This window comes from Pygocentrus nattereri, chromosome 19, assembly GCF_015220715.1.
Source record: "Pygocentrus nattereri isolate fPygNat1 chromosome 19, fPygNat1.pri, whole genome shotgun sequence".
NCBI classification, from domain to species: domain Eukaryota; kingdom Metazoa; phylum Chordata; class Actinopteri; order Characiformes; family Serrasalmidae; genus Pygocentrus; species Pygocentrus nattereri.
Window position 1 is genome coordinate 33681104 of NC_051229.1, and position 18523 is coordinate 33699626.

The 18523-nt window shown below is 40.3% G+C and overlaps 2 protein-coding genes across 4 annotated transcripts in view; both read right to left on the reverse strand.

The window, feature by feature from the left end:
• Nucleotides 1-2439: 2439 nt before the first annotated feature.
• On the reverse strand, nt 2440-12925 carry LOC108424007 (annexin A2-like). Of its 2 annotated transcripts, none has more exons than XM_037531190.1 (13): nt 12863-12925; nt 11334-11394; nt 11154-11247; nt 10403-10497; nt 10180-10293; nt 9295-9385; nt 9106-9185; nt 7994-8053; nt 7616-7706; nt 7449-7544; nt 6084-6142; nt 5886-5996; nt 2440-3124 (listed from the first exon to the last, which is right to left on the reverse strand). In XM_037531190.1, exons 2-13 carry the CDS (start codon nt 11379-11381, stop codon nt 3059-3061), a joined length of 1005 nt encoding a protein of 334 aa, XP_037387087.1. In that variant the 5' UTR covers nt 11382-11394; nt 12863-12925; the 3' UTR covers nt 2440-3058. The 2 variants fall into 2 exon arrangements, with proteins under 2 accessions (XP_037387087.1, XP_037387088.1); XM_037531191.1 differs by having other exon boundaries at nt 11334-11390; nt 12863-12904.
• Nucleotides 12926-16646: 3721 nt separating this feature from the next.
• The window catches only part of arhgef2 (rho/rac guanine nucleotide exchange factor (GEF) 2), a 97640-nt gene continuing 95763 nt past the window's right edge, over nt 16647-18523 (reverse strand). For both annotated transcript variants that reach the window (XM_017691787.2, XM_017691788.2), the window contains one exon: nt 16647-17962. In XM_017691787.2, the coding sequence (XP_017547276.1) occupies nt 17880-17962 (83 nt within the window). In that variant the 3' untranslated portion in view covers nt 16647-17879. The remainder of the gene's footprint in view (nt 17963-18523) is intronic.

The following is an 18523-nucleotide window of genomic DNA, read 5'->3' on the forward strand; positions in this document are numbered from 1 at the left end:
TTCCTGGCTTCCACTCACTTGAACAGCAATTACCAACATAGTTAGGAAGTGACAGAAGAAACAACCGATTGCATTTTGATGACTGCTACATTAATGACTCCTACAAGCCTCATATGTCTGTGTTTAATCTAGAATAGCCAAATTTTTATGTGAGTGGTCGTTAGCTTTGTGCAAACATAGTGGTATTATTCCATAAGCATGCACAGGTGTTTTCTTGTCCTTGTTTTGTGGCTGTGTTTTGATGTTTCTGCCCAAGCTGAGGGCCTAGCTCTAATAGTCACAGTTTATCAGTGTTGACAATTGTCCCTCTTTATGTCCAGCCAAATATCTGACTGGAGTTGTTTGTATACATTGAATGCCTACAATGCCTAACACAATGGAGAAAGGACACAGGAAAGGGAAGGAAGAGGATGAAGATCAGTGGATAAGATAGGAAAGTGCTGAATCAGCAGATCGGAATGAGGAAAAGGGAACGGTGAGCTGGGAAGTGTGTGTAAATGTGTGTTTGTGTGTGTCAACAGCTATTCTCTCAGTCAGCCCGAGCTTTGCCAACATTTCCTTCAAAGCAACTCATTCTCGAGCTCTGTCTACAACAAAAATACAGCCATTCTATTTAGTGTCCAAAACCACAAATCTGCATGTGTCTTATGAGTTATTATGTGTAATGCTAGTGATGCTAAAAAGGTAGTAAATGTGGAAAAATATGTCTTCTTTTGGGGACTAGTTTGACTTGTAACACCCTGCATGTATCCCTCTGCCCTGAAAAGATACATTTCAGGCCGGTCTCAAAAATGTTGTAGAGCAGTGCGTTAGGCATTAGGCAGTTTATATAATTAGGCCTTTCCATATGATAACTTGCTGGTTTGTATCTGCACCACTGTGAACAATTCTGACTCAGTAAGTCAGTGGGTGAGCAAGCAAGGCAGCATTTCTAAAAGTGTTTTATAGTTATTTAAATGCTGCTTTTTTATTGAGGCAGTGCACTTTTTTTGGTGTCAAGAAAACTGCAGTATCTTTTATCTCCATGCAGCCGTCTTTGGGAAGAGGTGTGCATTGCTTTCAAAAAAGGGCGTTCTCACTCCTGCCCCTTTACTTATCATTGCTCACTAGCAGCTCAACGTAGGGTTACAACATTTCAGACCTGGAGGTTACAGAGAGAAATTATTTCTTCAGTTATATTAATGAAACAGACACCTAGCAGCACTGCTGTGTCTGATCCACTCAGACCAGCACAACACACGCTAACACACCACCACCCGGTCAGTGTTACTGCAGTGCTGAGAATGATCCACCACCCAGAGTACCTGCTCTGTGAGGGTCCATGGGGGTCCTGACCACTGAAGAACAGGGTCAAAGGGGGCTAACAAAGTATACAGAGAAGCAGATGGACTACAGTCTGTAACTGTAGAACTACAAAGTGCACCTATATGGTCAGTGGAGCTGATACAATGGACAATGAGCATAGAAACAATGTTATGCCTGATGGGTGTATCTCCAGCGATCTCTCTGTATTCCTCAGCTATCTCTAAAAAATAATTGAGGTCACAGCCCATTTATTAGCTGATGACATGCCCATATTAGGAATTCTGGGTCTAAGCCTTTTTCCCAATAGGAAAACTTGCTTTTATTGCACCCTGTAATAGGTTCCAAACGCGATACATTTTCTCTTATGTAAATCTTTTCTTCCAATATCAAGTCACAGTAGAAATATCGCTACATGTAAGCTAACAATACTGTGCATTGAACTGACATCAGACTGACAACTTCACCAAAATGACCAAAACAAGCCAGCAGGCTTTGTCAAATGGGGTAGTTAAGTGGCGACATGGTAGTAGACCACATTTTGAATAGCGAGGAGAGAGAAAATAGGTCAATGGAGGAGTTACTGTGATAACTTTTAGCAAGAGAAGTGTCTGTGAAAAGTTAAAGGGCAATTCCACCTTTTTCTACTCAATTTCTACTCAATCAAATCTTTTACCCTCAGGGATCGTGTACGTCATTCCTTAGTGATTTCCTGAGTGTCCATTGCTCAATTTCACATACGGTGTAGACGGACACACGAGTCCACCAGTTATACACGGTGAGAGGCAGACAACATGTATCACAGCCCCTCTTTACAGGCTCATAACTCCAGATGTGAGTCACACACAATCTCGTGATGAGATGTAATGGAGAGGGCGACTCTACAGATTTGAAATGTTTTAACTGTATTTCTGCGCTTTATTATCACAAAGACAGAGAAACAGATACAGAAACATGATACAGGTGCCATTATTTTATCATCATCAACATTACGTATAAAACTCAGGAGACACATGTAGGTTCACTGGTTATACACAGTGAATAAAATAGCTAAATCTCTGCTGTGGCTTTATAAGAACTGCTTTTTAGAACTGCATAAATGTGATGTAAAAGAATTGTATAAATCCTACAAGCACGTCTAATTTAAATGTTATTTTATTTTATTTCATTCAGGTTTATTAAACTGATGGAGAAACATACATAACATACATTATAATACAATTTTGTTACATTGGATTTATGTTTAAATTGAAAGGAAATTTGACATGATTAAAATACATAAGTTTTCCCTTTTTGGCTTTTTTTGAGTGTACACTGCACTCTCTAAAATTAGGTGGACTTCCCTCTAACAGGTTTTATCCAAAGTAAAGCACAGAAATAATAAATGTATCATCAGTTCGGTGACAGAGCAAAGAAACAATGTTCAAATAGACTCAGACGTTAAAGAAAAAAAGAGGTTCATCATTTTACTTTGAGTTATGTATGAATTGTGTTTTACAGCAGAAAAACAACATATTTTATTACACAAAAGAAAATAACTGCTTATTGCTCTGTGCTGAGAGGCTGAGAGTGGAAATGGGCACTGATGCTGAACCATATACAAATTATGATTCACCTTATGGATAGTAATCTTCAGCTCCTGGCAGACGTTGAAACTTGTAGCAAACTTGGTTTACGCAGCTTGTGAGTAGAAACAGAAGTGGCCGAGCAGCTTGGAGTCCAGGAGAAACGCTCTTGCTTTGTTTCTCAATTTGCTCTACCATATGTCCTCCGATCGGCACAGAGCCAGCAGAGCCAGCTGCAGGTCCCCTTTGAATTCTTTCTATAAGATGAATGATACAGAAAAAGGCACAACATGCTCTTTTATTCAGTATCTTCTAGGTAGTGTAGGTTTAAAAGGCATTGCTACTTGTTTTAGTCAGTTTTTTAAGTATTTAACCAATAATTCAATGAAAAATGCTATAAACTAATTAGACATTGAATCATTAATATGTTTATCTATATTTATCTTTGGTTTTTTTTTGGATCATCATGTTTGAATTTTATTATAACTTCATTCTTGATGCTCTACAGCTTTCTTGGTCCACAGCTCTGTTCATCATTCTGAACACAGATACATTTTGTAAAGGGCATTCTATTAATTATTTGCTGATTTAATCACTTTATACAAAACTGTGAAAAAGTGTTGGCCCCCTCCTGATTTTCTGTATCACTGCATATACAGTATGTGACAGCAAATGGTTTTAATTAAAGCTTTAAAATATAATATTAGACTAAGAGAACCTTATCAAACACAACACACAATTTTTAAATTAGCAAAGGCGTATACGAATCACCCATGTAAAATTAATGTCAGTGATGCCACAGCCATCCACGAGTCCACGAGAGCATAATTGGTCTTGCTCTTTTTGAGTGGATAGGATGGTCCTCGCTCTCCTCCATCACTCAGCATGACAGTAGCGAGCAAGGACATCTGTTAGCTGATGTAACTGAATTGGCAGTTATCGTTCTTCTCTCAACATACTGAGCTGTCCAACGATGTCTCGCTAGTGGCAGTTTGAAAAGATGTGGTGCTGATTTATGTGTTTTGGAGGAAGTATATGCTAGCCTTTACCCTGCTAGCCCTGGAAGCCCCATGATAGAGGGAGACCTAGCAACTTGGTGAGAAAAATTGGCAAAGAATAACTTGCTTAATGATCTGTAGCAGAAATAATTACAGCAAATGTTTTCTGTAATTTTATATTATTTTACAGTGTTGTGGAGGAATTTGAGTCCACTCTTCTTTGAGATCTTCAGACATGTTGGCGAGCACTGATCATTTTTTTGATTAGCAGTATTTTATGCCTTGCTGCTCTTCTAAGTTCTTCCACTTCATCTTTTCCCAGTTCCTTTCTTACAGCAGAGTCAAGAACATCGGACCTTAGCTGAGGCTAGAGTGACCTGCAATTTCTTGGCTTTTCTCCCAGAACCTTTGATGATTTGCCTCTGTGTCCTTTGGGAAATTTTAGCAGGCCGGCCACTCCTGAGAAGTGTGTCACCTTGCCCTTTGAAACTGAGTTACAGGGGGTAGTGGTGAAATCTTCCCTACAAAACAGGACCCTCAAATAAAAAGAGCATCACTTCATTAACAGCTACTAGCGCTGCTCTGTAGGCAACCCTGCCCGTCTGCAGTGACAGCAGAGGAGGGTAAATTCAGCTCCTCACTGTTGGGCTTTAGTTACATTTAGGGAATCATACGCCTTCAACTGGGGGAATGCAATTATTTACAAGTATTTATCATCACCCACCCCTAATTCTTTGGTGATATGAAGCTGGCGAGTAGCTAACTTCATTTTCATGTCACCAGAGATTAGGGGTGGGTGATAATAAATACAGTTTTTGCTCCAATTTTCCCATCTGTTCCACCATAAATGGTTAAATGGTAAATTACATTCTGGCACCACAGGCATCAGAACTGCTGTACCATTTAAGGTGGAATAGGAAATTTAGCTAGTTGGCTCCCATGATATTAGCAAATTAGTAGTGATTTTTCTACATTAAGATAATTCAACCCCAATTCCAAAATCCTAATTCCAAAACATGGTAGACATGGTCCTGTCCCAGCTTTTTTGAGATGCGTTGCTGTGATCAAGCTCTAAATTAGTTAATGTTTTTCATGAAACAGTAAATTGTCTCACTTTCAACATCTGTATGTGTTCTATGTTCTATTGTGAATAAAATATGGGTCTATGAGATTTGCAAATCATTGCGTTCTGTTTTTATTTACATTTATATTTACGTCCCAATTTTCTGGGAATTGGGGTTGTACAAAGGTAATCTTTTTTCAACAGAGAAAATAGTCACTTTTGTGGGTTTCTTTGGTCACTTGGAGAGCCATCTTGCCAGTTTTTCTTTTTTTACATATCTTTCTGTTTGGAATCTGGAACGTCCATTTGGAGGGCCATGTAGCCCTAACACTTCACCCTATCAACAAATATCGGGACACCTTACCCCTAGGCGTGAACGTGCAAAACAGAGGGGTTGGGCTAAGTGGTAGGGGTGAGAGGGGAAATGGGTTTGGGCCTTAGAAATGGTTTTGTGACTCTTTCCAGGCTGATATACTGCAACAGGTTTTTTTCACTCAATTTTTTTGGCTTTTCGTTTTTCTCATATTTTAGTACAAAAACTCTGATGCTAAACTTCCATATGAGTGTGTTTTACATTCAACAGAGTCGCCTGCATTCAAGCCAGATAGTGTAAAATCAGCTTAATTTCATTCTCAATTAATTGTGTTCAGTTTGCTGCTTGAGTAACCAAATAGGCGATTACTTTTTGGCATGAATGATTCACCTCTTGTTTCACTTTGCACAACATTCACTGTGACTGCTGGGACAGGCTCCAGCACCCCCCGCGACCCTGAGGGAGAAGCGGCTTAGAAAATGGATGGATGGATGGAACATTCACTGTGACAGATGACCAACAACAGAGAAAGCCAGAAGGGGGCGAATACTTTTTCACAGCACTGTACATGTACCTAAATTGGTTTTACACAATGGAAGACACCGATTGAGACAGAGATTCAGTAATGTTGACTGAAATCTTACCTGTATTGTTGAGTAGAGAGAGACGTTGGTCAGTTTGCGGAACTGGACCCTCACCCACAGGAGGTCTTCTTCGCTTCGTCCCACCATGATGCCTCGAACGACTGCGTTTTTCTGAACATACACATAGAATAATGTTCATTTAGTCACACTATACCTGACAAAAGGGGGCAAAGACTTTGAGCCAACTGGCCTTCTTACCTTCATGCAGGCCTGTAAGCGCTGGGCCAAGTAAAGTGGCGTATTCTGGATTGAGTGAACTGCAGAGATGTGCATTAGATGGTTCAGAGATGAGTGTGTAACAGAAAACACAACGGACACACACACATACATGTCCAGTCAGTGCTTCTAACAAGTGAATTCAGCTACTTAAAACGCACCCGTTGCTGACATAGGTGTTCAACTGCACACACACAGCTGTAATCTCCATAGAAAAGCATTGGCAATAGAATGGGCTGCTCTGGATCAACCACACATGAGCCTAAGTTTAACCATGTCCAATGGCAAGCATGAGCTAGAGGGGTATAAAACCCCCAGGATTGGGTTGTAGAGGGACTGCTCGAGTTCCATCCAATATCTCTGGAATGATTTTTTTAAGATTAAGAGACCCTTATTAGTTCCACAACAGGGAAATTTAATCTCCGTGTTTAACCCATCCATGCAGTGAAACACCCACATACACATTAGTGAGCACACACACACTAGGGGGCAGTGCGCACGCAGCCCTATCCACTGCTCACCAAGCCAGGGGGTTAGGTATCTTGTTCAAAGGCACTTCAGTCACGTACTGTCTGGGGATCAAACTTGCAACTTTCACAGAGCCGGTTCCCTAACCTCCAGCCCACGACTGCCCCCAAACAAGTCGGTGGCCCATACGGGGATTGAACCCGCGATGTTGCCGTTTTTAGCACCAGTTTTGTGATCCAGGACTGATCAATATTCCAAAATTTAGTGTAAAGACTAGAACAGCAAAGTGCACAAACTCCTTATTATTACCCTACATATTGAAAAGAACGCTTAAAGAACAAGTGTCTACACACTTTTAGACATATAGTGTAGACATATATGAATTTTGTGTATTGGTGGTAGCTGGCCCTTGGTACTATACCTGGGGGCAGTCGTGGGCTGGAGGTTAGGGAACCAGCCCTGTGACCAGAAGGTTGCCAGTTTGATCCCTCGACTGACAGTCCATGGCTGAAGTGCCCTTGAGGAAGGCACCTAACCCCCAATTGCTCCCCGGGTGCTGTGGATAGCGCTGCCTGCTACTCCGGGCTAGTGTGCTCATTGCCTCCGTGTGTGTGTGTGTGTGTGTGTGTGTGTGTGTGTTCACTAGTGTGCATGTATGTGGGTGTTTCACTGCACGGATGGGTTAAATGCAGAGGTCTAATTTCACAGTGACAAATGGTTCTGAATTCCACTACTAGAGTCCCATAGGGGTGCTAGCAGAAGTTAGCAATTGTAGATTGTGAGTTTTTAATATTTATGGCCTAAACTGAAGGCCTAGCTCTAACAACCACAGTTTGCCACTGAATTAAGTCAGCATGGAGGTATAAGTAGTTTTCTCACCCAAAGTGCGCAGGCCAAGTCGGAAGTCTCCTGAGAAGTGGTTTTGAATTGTTTTGTCCACCGGCTCCCCTTTCAGATCCTCTAGCCTAGAGATCACTAGCACGATGACAGAGAGTTACAATCCGGTGCGTATGGACGAGTTTCAAGTTTGAGATCAAGGGTCATACCTCTGTTGAGATGGTCTGAATCACGAGAGGTCAGCACTTGGATCCAGGGGGCGGAGTCAGGTTTCTTTCCACTGACAGCATCTTTAAGGCTCTGCACATGAACATATTTAATGCACTTTAGTCAGTGGTAGATGAAATACACAAATCATGTGCTTGAGTTAATGTAGAGATACCCAAGGTAAAATATTACTCCAGTAAAAGTAGAAAAAGTAGAAGTTCCTCCCTTTAGACCTCCACTTGAGTAAAAGTACATAAGTACATTTGCCTTCAAACTGACTTTAGTGTTCTTGCCAATATATGACTTCCTGGAAGAGGCCATATAAAGTTTATGATGTGTGTGTGAGAGAGAGAGAGACACACACACACACACACACACACCTTGACATCTTGATCAATGAGTTGGTAATCGATCTCTCCGGGTGTGTTCAGCTCCTCCTTCTGTTGATATGACAGAGAAGAGTCAGTGTGTTTCAACAGCTGCCACGTTCCACACGAACAGGTTCAACTAAGTATCTTTTCAATCCCCCCCTATTTTCACTAACCCTTCCCCAGAACCCGATCCTAACCCTGACCCTGGTCCACTTCGAATGAATATATAGCTTTTTAAAAACTTATTTTTAATAGAGAGGAGAGGAAATAAAAAGGTATGTCATCAAAAAACTCCTGGTCCCCAGGGTCTTATATAAACTAGCCGCTTAGACCAAATCTGACAGAATTTGTCAATCTGAATTCTTAAGGAAGAGGTTAGCTTTACCATAATATAAATTTCAAACCAGTCCTGTAATTGAGGGGGCTCAAAGCACAGCCACTTTCTAGTGATTGCTTTCTTACTTGCAGCTTGCAAAGCCTTTGATAATAGCTCAAAATGGCTTAAGTGAATTTAATGCTGTGCAATATGTGAAAATATTATTTTCAATTTGTTTTGATAGCATTTCTAGATGCAAAGCACCTCAGGGACATGACTTGTAACTGACTGACTCACTCACTCACTCACTCACTCACTCACTCACTCACTCACTCACTCACTCACTCACTCACTCACATTTAGCAGGTATTTAGATTTAGATTCTCCAGCAGAGGGAGCTACTAGTATTGAAATAGATTTTAGTACTTTGTATGAGCAGTGTTTTGGATCATTGACATCTATGTCTGTTTAAACTTATTAAACCCCAAATAAAACATTTTATGTTTTTGCCAATATAATACCAATATATCCCAATATTTGCCAATATATCACCCAACCCCAACTCTTTGTATCTATTATTTTGGTTCTTCCTCTAATACTTATTGATGTATTCATCTTGGTCTGTGCTTAAAAACGAAGATGATGTGCATTCAAGATGATGTCTTTCTCAAACCACAGGTTTTTGTGCTGTAATGAATTAACATCGTGTCCAATGAGGCGTACAAGGGTGAAACAATTTGGCTCAGCACAATATGTTCCATCACAGAGATACCGACCCCACACACTGACCACAGTCTTGCTTTACCTTGAGTATAGCCAGGACGAGCTTGCTGAAGTCTTTGCTGGTCTCGCTGATCAGGTCGTTCTCCAGATAACGCCCGTACGCTGTGGGCCGAGTGACAGGATGGGTGTGTATGTGTGGTGTTGCTGTTTACAGGCATTATTCATGAATAACAATGACTACATTAGTCTGTGGTTGTTTGTGTTTTCTCACCCTCCTTGTATGCCACTGTGATGTCTCTGAGCTGATCAGGTGATCTGGTGCACAGCACCTCCAGCAGAGCTTCCTCATCAGTGCCTAGACCCTGTACAACCATCACACGGACAAATTCTGATTATTAGAGATGAGTAGTGATACAGAATCATAATCAGTGCATGCCTAATTATTACAGTGGCATTTTCATTGTACTCTACTACTACTACTACTACTACTACTACTACTACTACTACTACTACTACTACTACTACTAGTGGGGCAGTCGTGGGCTAGGGATTTGGCCCTGTGACCGGAAGGTTGCTGGTTCGATCCCCAGGGCCGACAGTCTATGACTGTCCTTGAGCAAGACACCTTGATTAGTCTACATTTACATTTACAGCATGTAGCAGACGCTCTTATCCAGAGCGACTTACAAGAAGTGCTTTGTCAATCTAGAGAAAGTATCTTTGCTAGTTACCAATAGGCTAGAGATAAAGACAGTCCTGAGCTCAGATACTGATAGAAACAAAAAGTCACTGTTGATAGCCAGAGAAAAGGAGCAGAGTTGAGCATAGAAGTCTGTGCAATACAATAAAATCCAATATATAAGTGCAGCACAATATACTGCAATCAATACTTAATTCAGTGCTCATGTAAGTGCTTTGTATAGAGATGTGTCTTCAGTCTGCGTTTGAAGACTCTGCTGTACGGACAGCCAGTGGGAGTTCGTTCCACCACTTGGGTGTCAGTACGGAGAACACTCTCGACGCTTGTCTTCCACGCGCCTTGAAGGATGGCGGGACAAGCCTTTTTATAAAGTGTTACCATAATATTCTTTGTTTATATAATGATACTTTAATGCCACTTTTGTCCTATTTTAGGTTTCAACGGTAATTTGCTCACCTCCATGGAGTGTCGAAGGCGATGGGCATCGAACTGAGCTGGGGTCATCATCAGGGCCAGCAGCAGCTCCTGCACAGGCCCAGACAGGCCTTTCTTCAGAGCTGCATTCAGATCCTGAGAAAATGGAATGGGCCATGCTTTGTGTGGTGAAAAATATTAATCAACATATTGAGTTTAATACTAAACAACATATTGAGTCTAAACAGTAGCAAAGTCTCTTTACCTTCTGTGCTAAGTCATTGTAAGCCACAGCAATGTCCTGTCTTTGGGCATTAGTCCTGTTAATAAGGATCCTGATCAAGGTCATCACATCAACAGCTAACAACAAACACAAACATACACATACGTCTAAGAACATTGAGCTATATGGAGCAACTCATCATAACAAATATATAAAAAACTTAAAATAATCTTTTTTTTCTGAGAATAAGGCAAGTTAAAGAGCCTGTATCATAAAAAAATCCAAATTTGTCTTCAAAATACATTATTTAATATAGTATGTCAATTAAGGTTTCAAAATATAGTCCTTACAGGAAAACCAAGCACATTTGAAATTCATTGTTTTTGTGATGTCAGAAAAATCAACTGCTTGACTGGCCTGGAGCAGTTTAGGCTGCCCATTCTGCTGAAGTTAGTGGAAGTTATAAGGAGTGTTTCAGCCTGGTGTGCTTTTTAAATGAAGCAAAATACAGGGCAGCCAATCAGAGCAGATGTCATTTACATATATACATACATATAAGTCTTAAAGACACAGTAACAAAATGATCCAGTTTAACTGTAAGGGATAAAGAGAGGTTGAAAAACAGCTGTGTAAAGACGAATTATGACCGCTTTTACTACATAAAACCGCATCAGATAAAAAACGAACATAAAATTGATAAGAGCCCTTTAAGTAGAGAGTACCATAAAGAGCCGAATATTGGTTTGAAAGTCTTATTGTGACCCATCATGCAATGATGACAGTATAACAGTACTTTTGTTGTCCAGTGCAACATAAATCTGATGTGCATCCACATCTGGGTGAAAAGGCTGAAATGGCCGCACAGTGCCCAGAGTTCCCCACCACATCTGAAATGAAAAGAATGGACGAATGAATGAACAGAGCAGTGAATGACCAGGTGTGGGCTGCTGAATATGGAGAACAGGTTACATACGGTCTCTTTTCCTGGGTTGTACTCTATGTTGTCCACTTCGATCTCCATGTCTCTGTACTGCCTGGTGATAAAAAAAAAACAAACTTTAAATTAAGAAAAATATTTTTCATTATTTCAAAATGAAGGGTATTAGTAGTGAGTTTGTCTGCCTGTGCTGCAGTAACAGCCTCTACCCTTCTGGGAAGGCTTTAGACTAGATGTTGGAACATTGCTGTGAAAGGGCAGATGTGGGCTGGAGATTAGGGAACCAGCCCTGTGACTGGAAGTTTGCCGGTTCGATCCCCTTGGCTGACAGTCCATGACTGAGGTGCCCTTGAGCAAGGCACCTAACCCCCTCATAGACATGATGTAGTAAGGCACAAGGATGAGATAATTAAGTCAAAGCCATGATTTAGTAAGGTGCAAGAATGAGACAATTAAATTGACGCCATGATTTAGTAAGGTGCTAAATGAGTTGTAGTCATGTTTTAGTGCTAGAACGAGATAATTAAGTCAATGATTTAATTAGGTGCTAGAATGAGATAAGTCGAAGGCATGATTTAGTATGGCATGAGAATGAGATAATTAAGTACTAGTCTTGACTTAGTAAGATGTTAGAATGAGATAATTAAGTCAAAGGCATGATTTAGTAAGGTGTGAGAATGAGACAATTAAGTCGAAGGCATGATTTAGTATGGCGTAAGAATGAGATAATTAAGTCAAAGCCTTGACTTTGTAGCTTTGACTTAGTAAGATACAAGAATGAGGTGATGAAGTCAAAGCCATGATTTAGTAAGGCTCGAGAATGAGATAATTAAGTAGTAGCCTTGACTTAGTCATGCGTGAGAACGAGATAATTAAGCCGTAGCCGTGACAGTAAGAGACTGAGATGACTGAAATGATCTACATGTTTGTTAAAATTGTGTGCTGACCAAATTGTTCATTTAAAGTTAAAGGTCAAGACATTGGGGCCTGTTCTCCTCAGAATGATGACCTGAGGTGAAGTAGCCTAACAATAAACCCCTAACCAACGATACTGACACTTCAAATAAATAATGACTGAAATAATACTCAAAAATAACTACCAAAAACAACTTAAACAGAAGTTTCAACTGTGAAAGCCCTCCTCAAGTGCTCTGTACAACTGCAGTGGACCCTCTCAGTACATCTATCTTCTAAGTTTGACCTTTAAGTTGGTAAGTTAACCATGTAAGTTTGTTAGGTTTCATTCTTGGTGCTATAGAGCACCAAAAGAGGTTCTGCTATTGTCACAAGCTTCACATCATAATAATAGCAGAACCTTTTTTGGTGCTATACAGAACCATATACAACACATTCTTCATCAATCTGAAGAACCATTTCACCATGCAGAGAACCATTTAGGCATGACACGTTCAACATTCCACTCATGGTTCTCAACACAACCATTCCCAGAACCCAAAGAACTCCTGAAGAACCCTCTACACTCTTTTTTAAGAGTGTAGCAAATGGAGCCAGTTACTATTCATCTCTGGGACTAAAAAAAGCTGGAAGTCTCGCAGGCCACTCACCGTGGGGTGGATTCCTGAGCTTTCCGATCGTCCAGCCCGTGTCATTAGGACACTGCGCTCTCCGAGTGAATGACTGTTGGACTTGAACTGGAGCTGTCTCATTACGTTTGCTGATAAGGGTGTGATGTAGACTCAGCTACTGACAAATATTATACTAGGACTCTTCCATTACGGCCTGAGGCACTTCAAAAGCACAGTGGCACACAAGGCTTGGTCACAAATGGGCTCATATAGGACAGCAGTCATTGTAGACTAAAGCTGACACTTTTGTCTATAACTCCTAACAGAAGGTTGTACTCAAAAAACTACATGACGCCTACATAAGCCCATCATGACAACTGACATAGACCTCTATAAACATTTAAACACTGAGTGTGTTTACATGCACTTATAATCCAATAACTACAGAAAATCCGATTTTGTCAGTAATCTGATCAATGTGTTTACATACGCATGAGTAATGAGATAATGTGGAACTCCAGGTCTACATGAATCAGACAGTACTCAGATTCCTGCTTTGCAACCAGCCAATAAACTCACAGAAGAAGATGTGACATAAACGTAAAATATGAACATACATAGCATGTATTTGGTTTCAGTGTCACACCCAAAGTGCTTTCGTGGCGACACAGCTCGCTTATTTCCGGTACCACAGTCTTTTCCGCACATGCGCAGACTGAGAAATCCGAAAGAAATCAGAGTAAGGGTTCAGATGCGCTGAGAAATCTGATTACTGAGCTAGAATCCAGCCTCTTTATCAGATTCTAGACCTTACTCTGATCTAAGAAATCAGCCGTGTTTACATGACCATTTGAATAATCAGATAACTGCAATAATCAGATCGTGATCGGATTGCATGTGAACACACTCATTGAGACATTTTTGTCATGACACTCTCTGGGGTGAACTGTCAGCTAAGTGTGAGTCGCAGTGATATAATGTTGATAATGTGAGAACCAGCAAGTCAGGCTGGTTGGACAAAAGTGGGCATTTACTGTGGGAGTTTCATTTCACCATTTGTAAACTTTAAGCTGTCACATCAACAGCATAAAGTCAATGTGACTGTAAGTTACAAAGCCAGTTGTTATAGCATACTACAGCATTTCACTCACCAGAGCCCAATGTCAGAAACATTTCAAGGCACATGACAGATTTCCAAAATGATAACTTTACATGAGAAGGAAAAAAAACATACTTCTTCCTATTCAGTTTTCGGGCCTTTTTTGGTCCATTCATCACAAATTTAAACACGGTGTAAAGGACAACAGCCGTTTTCAAATTATGTCAAAAACCGAAAATGGAGATAGAAAGTTTCATCTCAAGCTCCTCCGAACTCTGATTTTGGCTCAAGATCTAAGCTTGAAAAGAGGGTTCGGAGGAGCTTGAGTTACAAAGACCTCTTAACTGGCTGATGTTTCTATAAGAACAGAGACTAAAGTGACCATTTAGATGTTTGAGTAAACATTGCCATAGTGCATTAGTGTGATATACAAGTGCATCAGATTCAGGTGAGCAGACTGTCAGCATGGAAAAGTCCATTCCTAACTACACAGACAGGGATACTATAGCAGGACTGCAGTGCATAAACCCCTCATCACACAGACGAATGACCATTTGTGAGGTCAGTGGAGTGAAATCCATCAGCGCTGTTCTACAGAGATGTGGAAAACAGTGATAGAGTCAGACGAGTCCTTCACAATATTCTCCACAAGTGTGTGGTGTTCACTAAGAGAGCAATACAGGCTTGAATATTTGACTCCTACAGCGAGGGGTTCTGGGGGCTGTTATGTTGTGTGGGGCATTTGCTGGCATGGTTTGGGTCCAATTAGAAGGAAGGGTCACTGTAAATCAATACTGACTGATCATCTTCATCTTATGATGAAACATTTCTATCTGGAGGGCAGTGGTGTCTTCCAGGTGCTCCTATCCACAGGGCATGAGGTGTCACCAAATTGTTTGATTAGATAAGGATGACCTTCCGGGCCAAAGGGCTGTGGTTATTAGAATTTACCCTCATCTACTGCTCTGAATTCAGTTCATGGAGGCCTTGCTAATTAACTGAATCAGATGTTTAATGAAGCAGTGGTGGACAGTAACTGAGTAAATGTAATTAGTTACTGTACTTAAGTAGTTTTTTTGTGTATCTGTGCTTTACTGAAGTTTTTCCATTTTGGGCGACTTTTTACTTTCACTCCACTACATTTCAAAGTCAATTATCTGACTTTCTCCTTCACTACATTCTGAGAAATCTGTCGTTCCTTTTGGTTTCTGTGTGTATAAAAACATAACATGTTAAAATGAAAGAAGCGCAAAGCCAGAGCACCAATCAGGGCCCAGCGGTCACTTTGTTTAGAGCTGGTTTTGACCTGTTGGTCATACCGACCCAGTGCAGCACACGGTTCAACGTCAGCGCAGCAGCGTAAAACTTTGGGAGAGTCTGTTCAACATAAATGATGAACTAACCTAACTTTGTGTAAATAGAGCACAATATAGAAATATGTCCACATATGCAGTCGAGACTGACGCGGCTTTTTTCTGAATTTCTACAAACACCGTTTCATTTTATAGTAAATGAGTTTGGGCTGGTTTATGTTTATGAACAGACGCCTACAGATCAACATAGTAAAGGAGCTCATCTGTGATCCTGAGTTTAAAGCCAGTTTTTATTCAACTTAAACTTGGAACTAAGTTGTAAATAAATCTGAAACTGAAACTTTGCTTGTGTGTAAAAAGTGATTTCAGAGCCACTCGGTTCTCCCTGATGGAAACTGTTTACCTTCAGTGTTTTGTGCTTCTGATCATTTTAATAGACGTCAGCGTCACTAATTAATGACGTTCTATTAAAAGACTGGTTTACCAAGAGAGACGCTGGAGGACTTTCACCTGAAATGAGTTCATGAAGCCAGTCTGGTTATAAAAATGATAACAGGACATCAGAGCCAGAATTACTCTTTTAGTACTTTTACTTTATACTTAAGTACATTTGAAGGGAAATACTTTAGTACTTTTACTCAAGGGGAGGTCTAAAGGGAGGAACTTCTACTTTTACTGGAGTAATATTACTATTACTTTAACTCAAGTACATGAGCTGTGTACTTCCTCCACCTCTGTTAATGAGGCAGTGTGCTGAGGTCTAGTGTTTTGGCCTGTGAAGACTGAGCTTGACACGTGTATTAGACAGTGCTCTCCAACAGCATCATCAAAACACCAACTGAGGGAATATCTTTTGGAGGAATGGTGTTCTATCTCTCCAGTAACGTTCAAGAGACTTGTAGAATCTTTACCAAAGTGCTTCTGGTTGCTTGTGGAGGCCCACCCCTTTGCTAAGACACTTTAAGTTGGGTTTTCCCTTTTATTTGCCACTCTCTGTAGTGTTGTATATAAAGGTTTGGGCTGGCCCTGGTCAGATCACGTTTTGTTGAGTTTCTAAGTGAAAAGAAGATGCTTTAATTATAAGTTACATTACATTACATTACATTTACATTTAGCAGACGCTTTTATCCAAAGCGACTTACAAATAATGAGGTACATAGAACAAGCATAGTCAGGCCTTAAAGGAGGCCAAAGGGTAATAGCGGGGTAGAGAAGGGAAGGAGGGCAAGAAGGAGAAGAAGGCAAGAAGTTCTGTGTACTTTCTGAATTTAACACAACAAATATGTTAAACTCAACAAACAGAAACTGGGCACTCACTGGGGCACTCAAACTTTTGCACATGACTGTATGTGTGCACATGATACCTGGTCTGTGGGATGTGTTATGTGGACAGAAAGAGACGACAAGGAAAGCCAAGACATTCCTACTGTATATTTGACCAACACAATACAAAGAAGCAGTAAGTTCAAGTAATAAAATAATAAAATTAACATAAACGTTTAAAATAAAAAAGTTACAAGGTTTACACTTAAAAGGGCTTTCTTTTTAGTTTTTTTTTTTCCAAAACATTGCAAATATTTATACAGACAGATACATAATATACACAGTAGAGAAAAAAACCCTTCTAAGTCCAGTAATAGACTTCAGTTAGACTGGTCTGTTTATGGACCGGCTTGTACACAGCTATTCAGAATGAAGTGGGTAAGAAAAGCCACTGTTATTGCAGAATCGATGGCTCATTAAGTGTCTGAAGGGAATGATGACGCACACCTGATGTCCTACATGGAACAATCATTACCAACCAGGGCCTAAAAATCATCGCATTTCTCATCTACTCTATTCAAATAACACATAATTTAACAGAATGTTACTAACTGGCAAACCACTTTGGTCTTATTTTCTTACATGTCATGCTACATTGGACTTCCTCGTTAAGTAATCAGATTGCATTTGCCACCCTGTAGAAATGACCAAGTGTCTGGTCATTGAGAATAAATGTAGATTTCAAGTGTTTGTGGTCCACATTCCCTAAAGCTTTACACTGTTAGAGGAATCCTTGAGCATTTTTCAAACTCATAGAGAAACACATTGAAACTACCGTCAGTGATTGATCACACCTTTAAGGGCTTACAAAGCGGTGCTCATATTATTTCTAGAAAACTCACCCTTGTCTTCTAATTTTACACACAGTACATAATTCCTGTGTTTTTCTTTTCAGCCTTTTTTCAGTTTCAGTCATTTGCACCATAAAAATAATACAAACAACAGAATAAAAACAATAACATGGCAGGCAGTAGTAGGCTACGGGTCTTAATAAGAAGTTATTCTCATAGATATAAATAAGAAAACTGCACTTAGCAGATTAACTTGCTTTCGCTATAAACTTTTCCTTTTCCCCTTAAACTCTACTCGTCTCCTTGTATCAAACAGAAGGGAAAGCGTCTCCGATTCCGACAAATGAAATGAGATTCAACAGAAAAAAAACCCAATCAGCCTTCATGAGTTCTCTCAGCTACAGATCTAGCAGGACATATTAAAACGCAGCCGTTCTTCAGAACGAGAGGCTGTGTGTAGCGTCCAGCAGAGGAGGTCCAGCTCTGCGATTGACTCCGTCTTGTGGTTTGGCCATCAGACTGAGCGGCCGTTAGCTGTGGGCAGTGTCTGGTCCCGCCTCGCCGTCCGGAGCTTCGGTGCCACACTCGCTTTCCTCTGGGATGTCCTGTAGATCTACAGACAGAGAGAACCCATGAGACACAAAAACAATTGCGATCATAAGAGGTGGGTGGACGTGTGAACGGGTGAGGAGGGGGTGTTAAAGAAGTCTAGTTAAAGTGATTCTGCTGTAGTTTCAAATTACATTTCAGAATTGTTTAAATGTAATTGCATAATTAATTGCTTAATTATACAATGTAAAACATTTTGATGCTTATATTCACATTCACAGGATCTGCTTTCTGTATAGGTATGCTTGATAGTAACAGATCTAGATTTTTTTCAGGTCAAATATTTTTATATAAACACTCAAATTCGGAATCAAACTGAACATTTAGAATTTGTGCTTTTGACATTTTTTCAATGCGATATTTAGCTACTTAGCAGACCTCTGAAGTCGTGTCCCCCTTTTGTAGTCATGCCATTTAAAGAAGGTGGGTCTAGGCTGTTTCTCTCTACGGGAAAAATGAATGGCGTTCTTGGGAATCGGCTCTAGAGATCACCTAGTGGTTAACCAAAAATTTTTTAAGCTAATATGTTTTGTCCTGTGTACATTTTTTTTCTTTCAAAGGATCC

Excerpts from the sequence above, each read along its gene's own strand:
- LOC108424007 (XM_037531190.1), bottom strand. The coding sequence starts at position 11,381 with ATGGAGATCGAAGTGGACAACATAGAGTACAACCCAGGAAAAGAGACC. Across the intron at positions 11,248-11,333 it reads ACAACCCAGGAAAAGAGACC|ATGTGGTGGGGAACTCTGGG; the intron begins GTATGTAACCTG and ends TTTTCATTTCAG. Across the intron at positions 7,545-7,615 it reads TTCAGACCATCTCAACAGAG|TGATCTCTAGGCTAGAGGAT; the intron begins GTATGACCCTTG and ends TCATCGTGCTAG.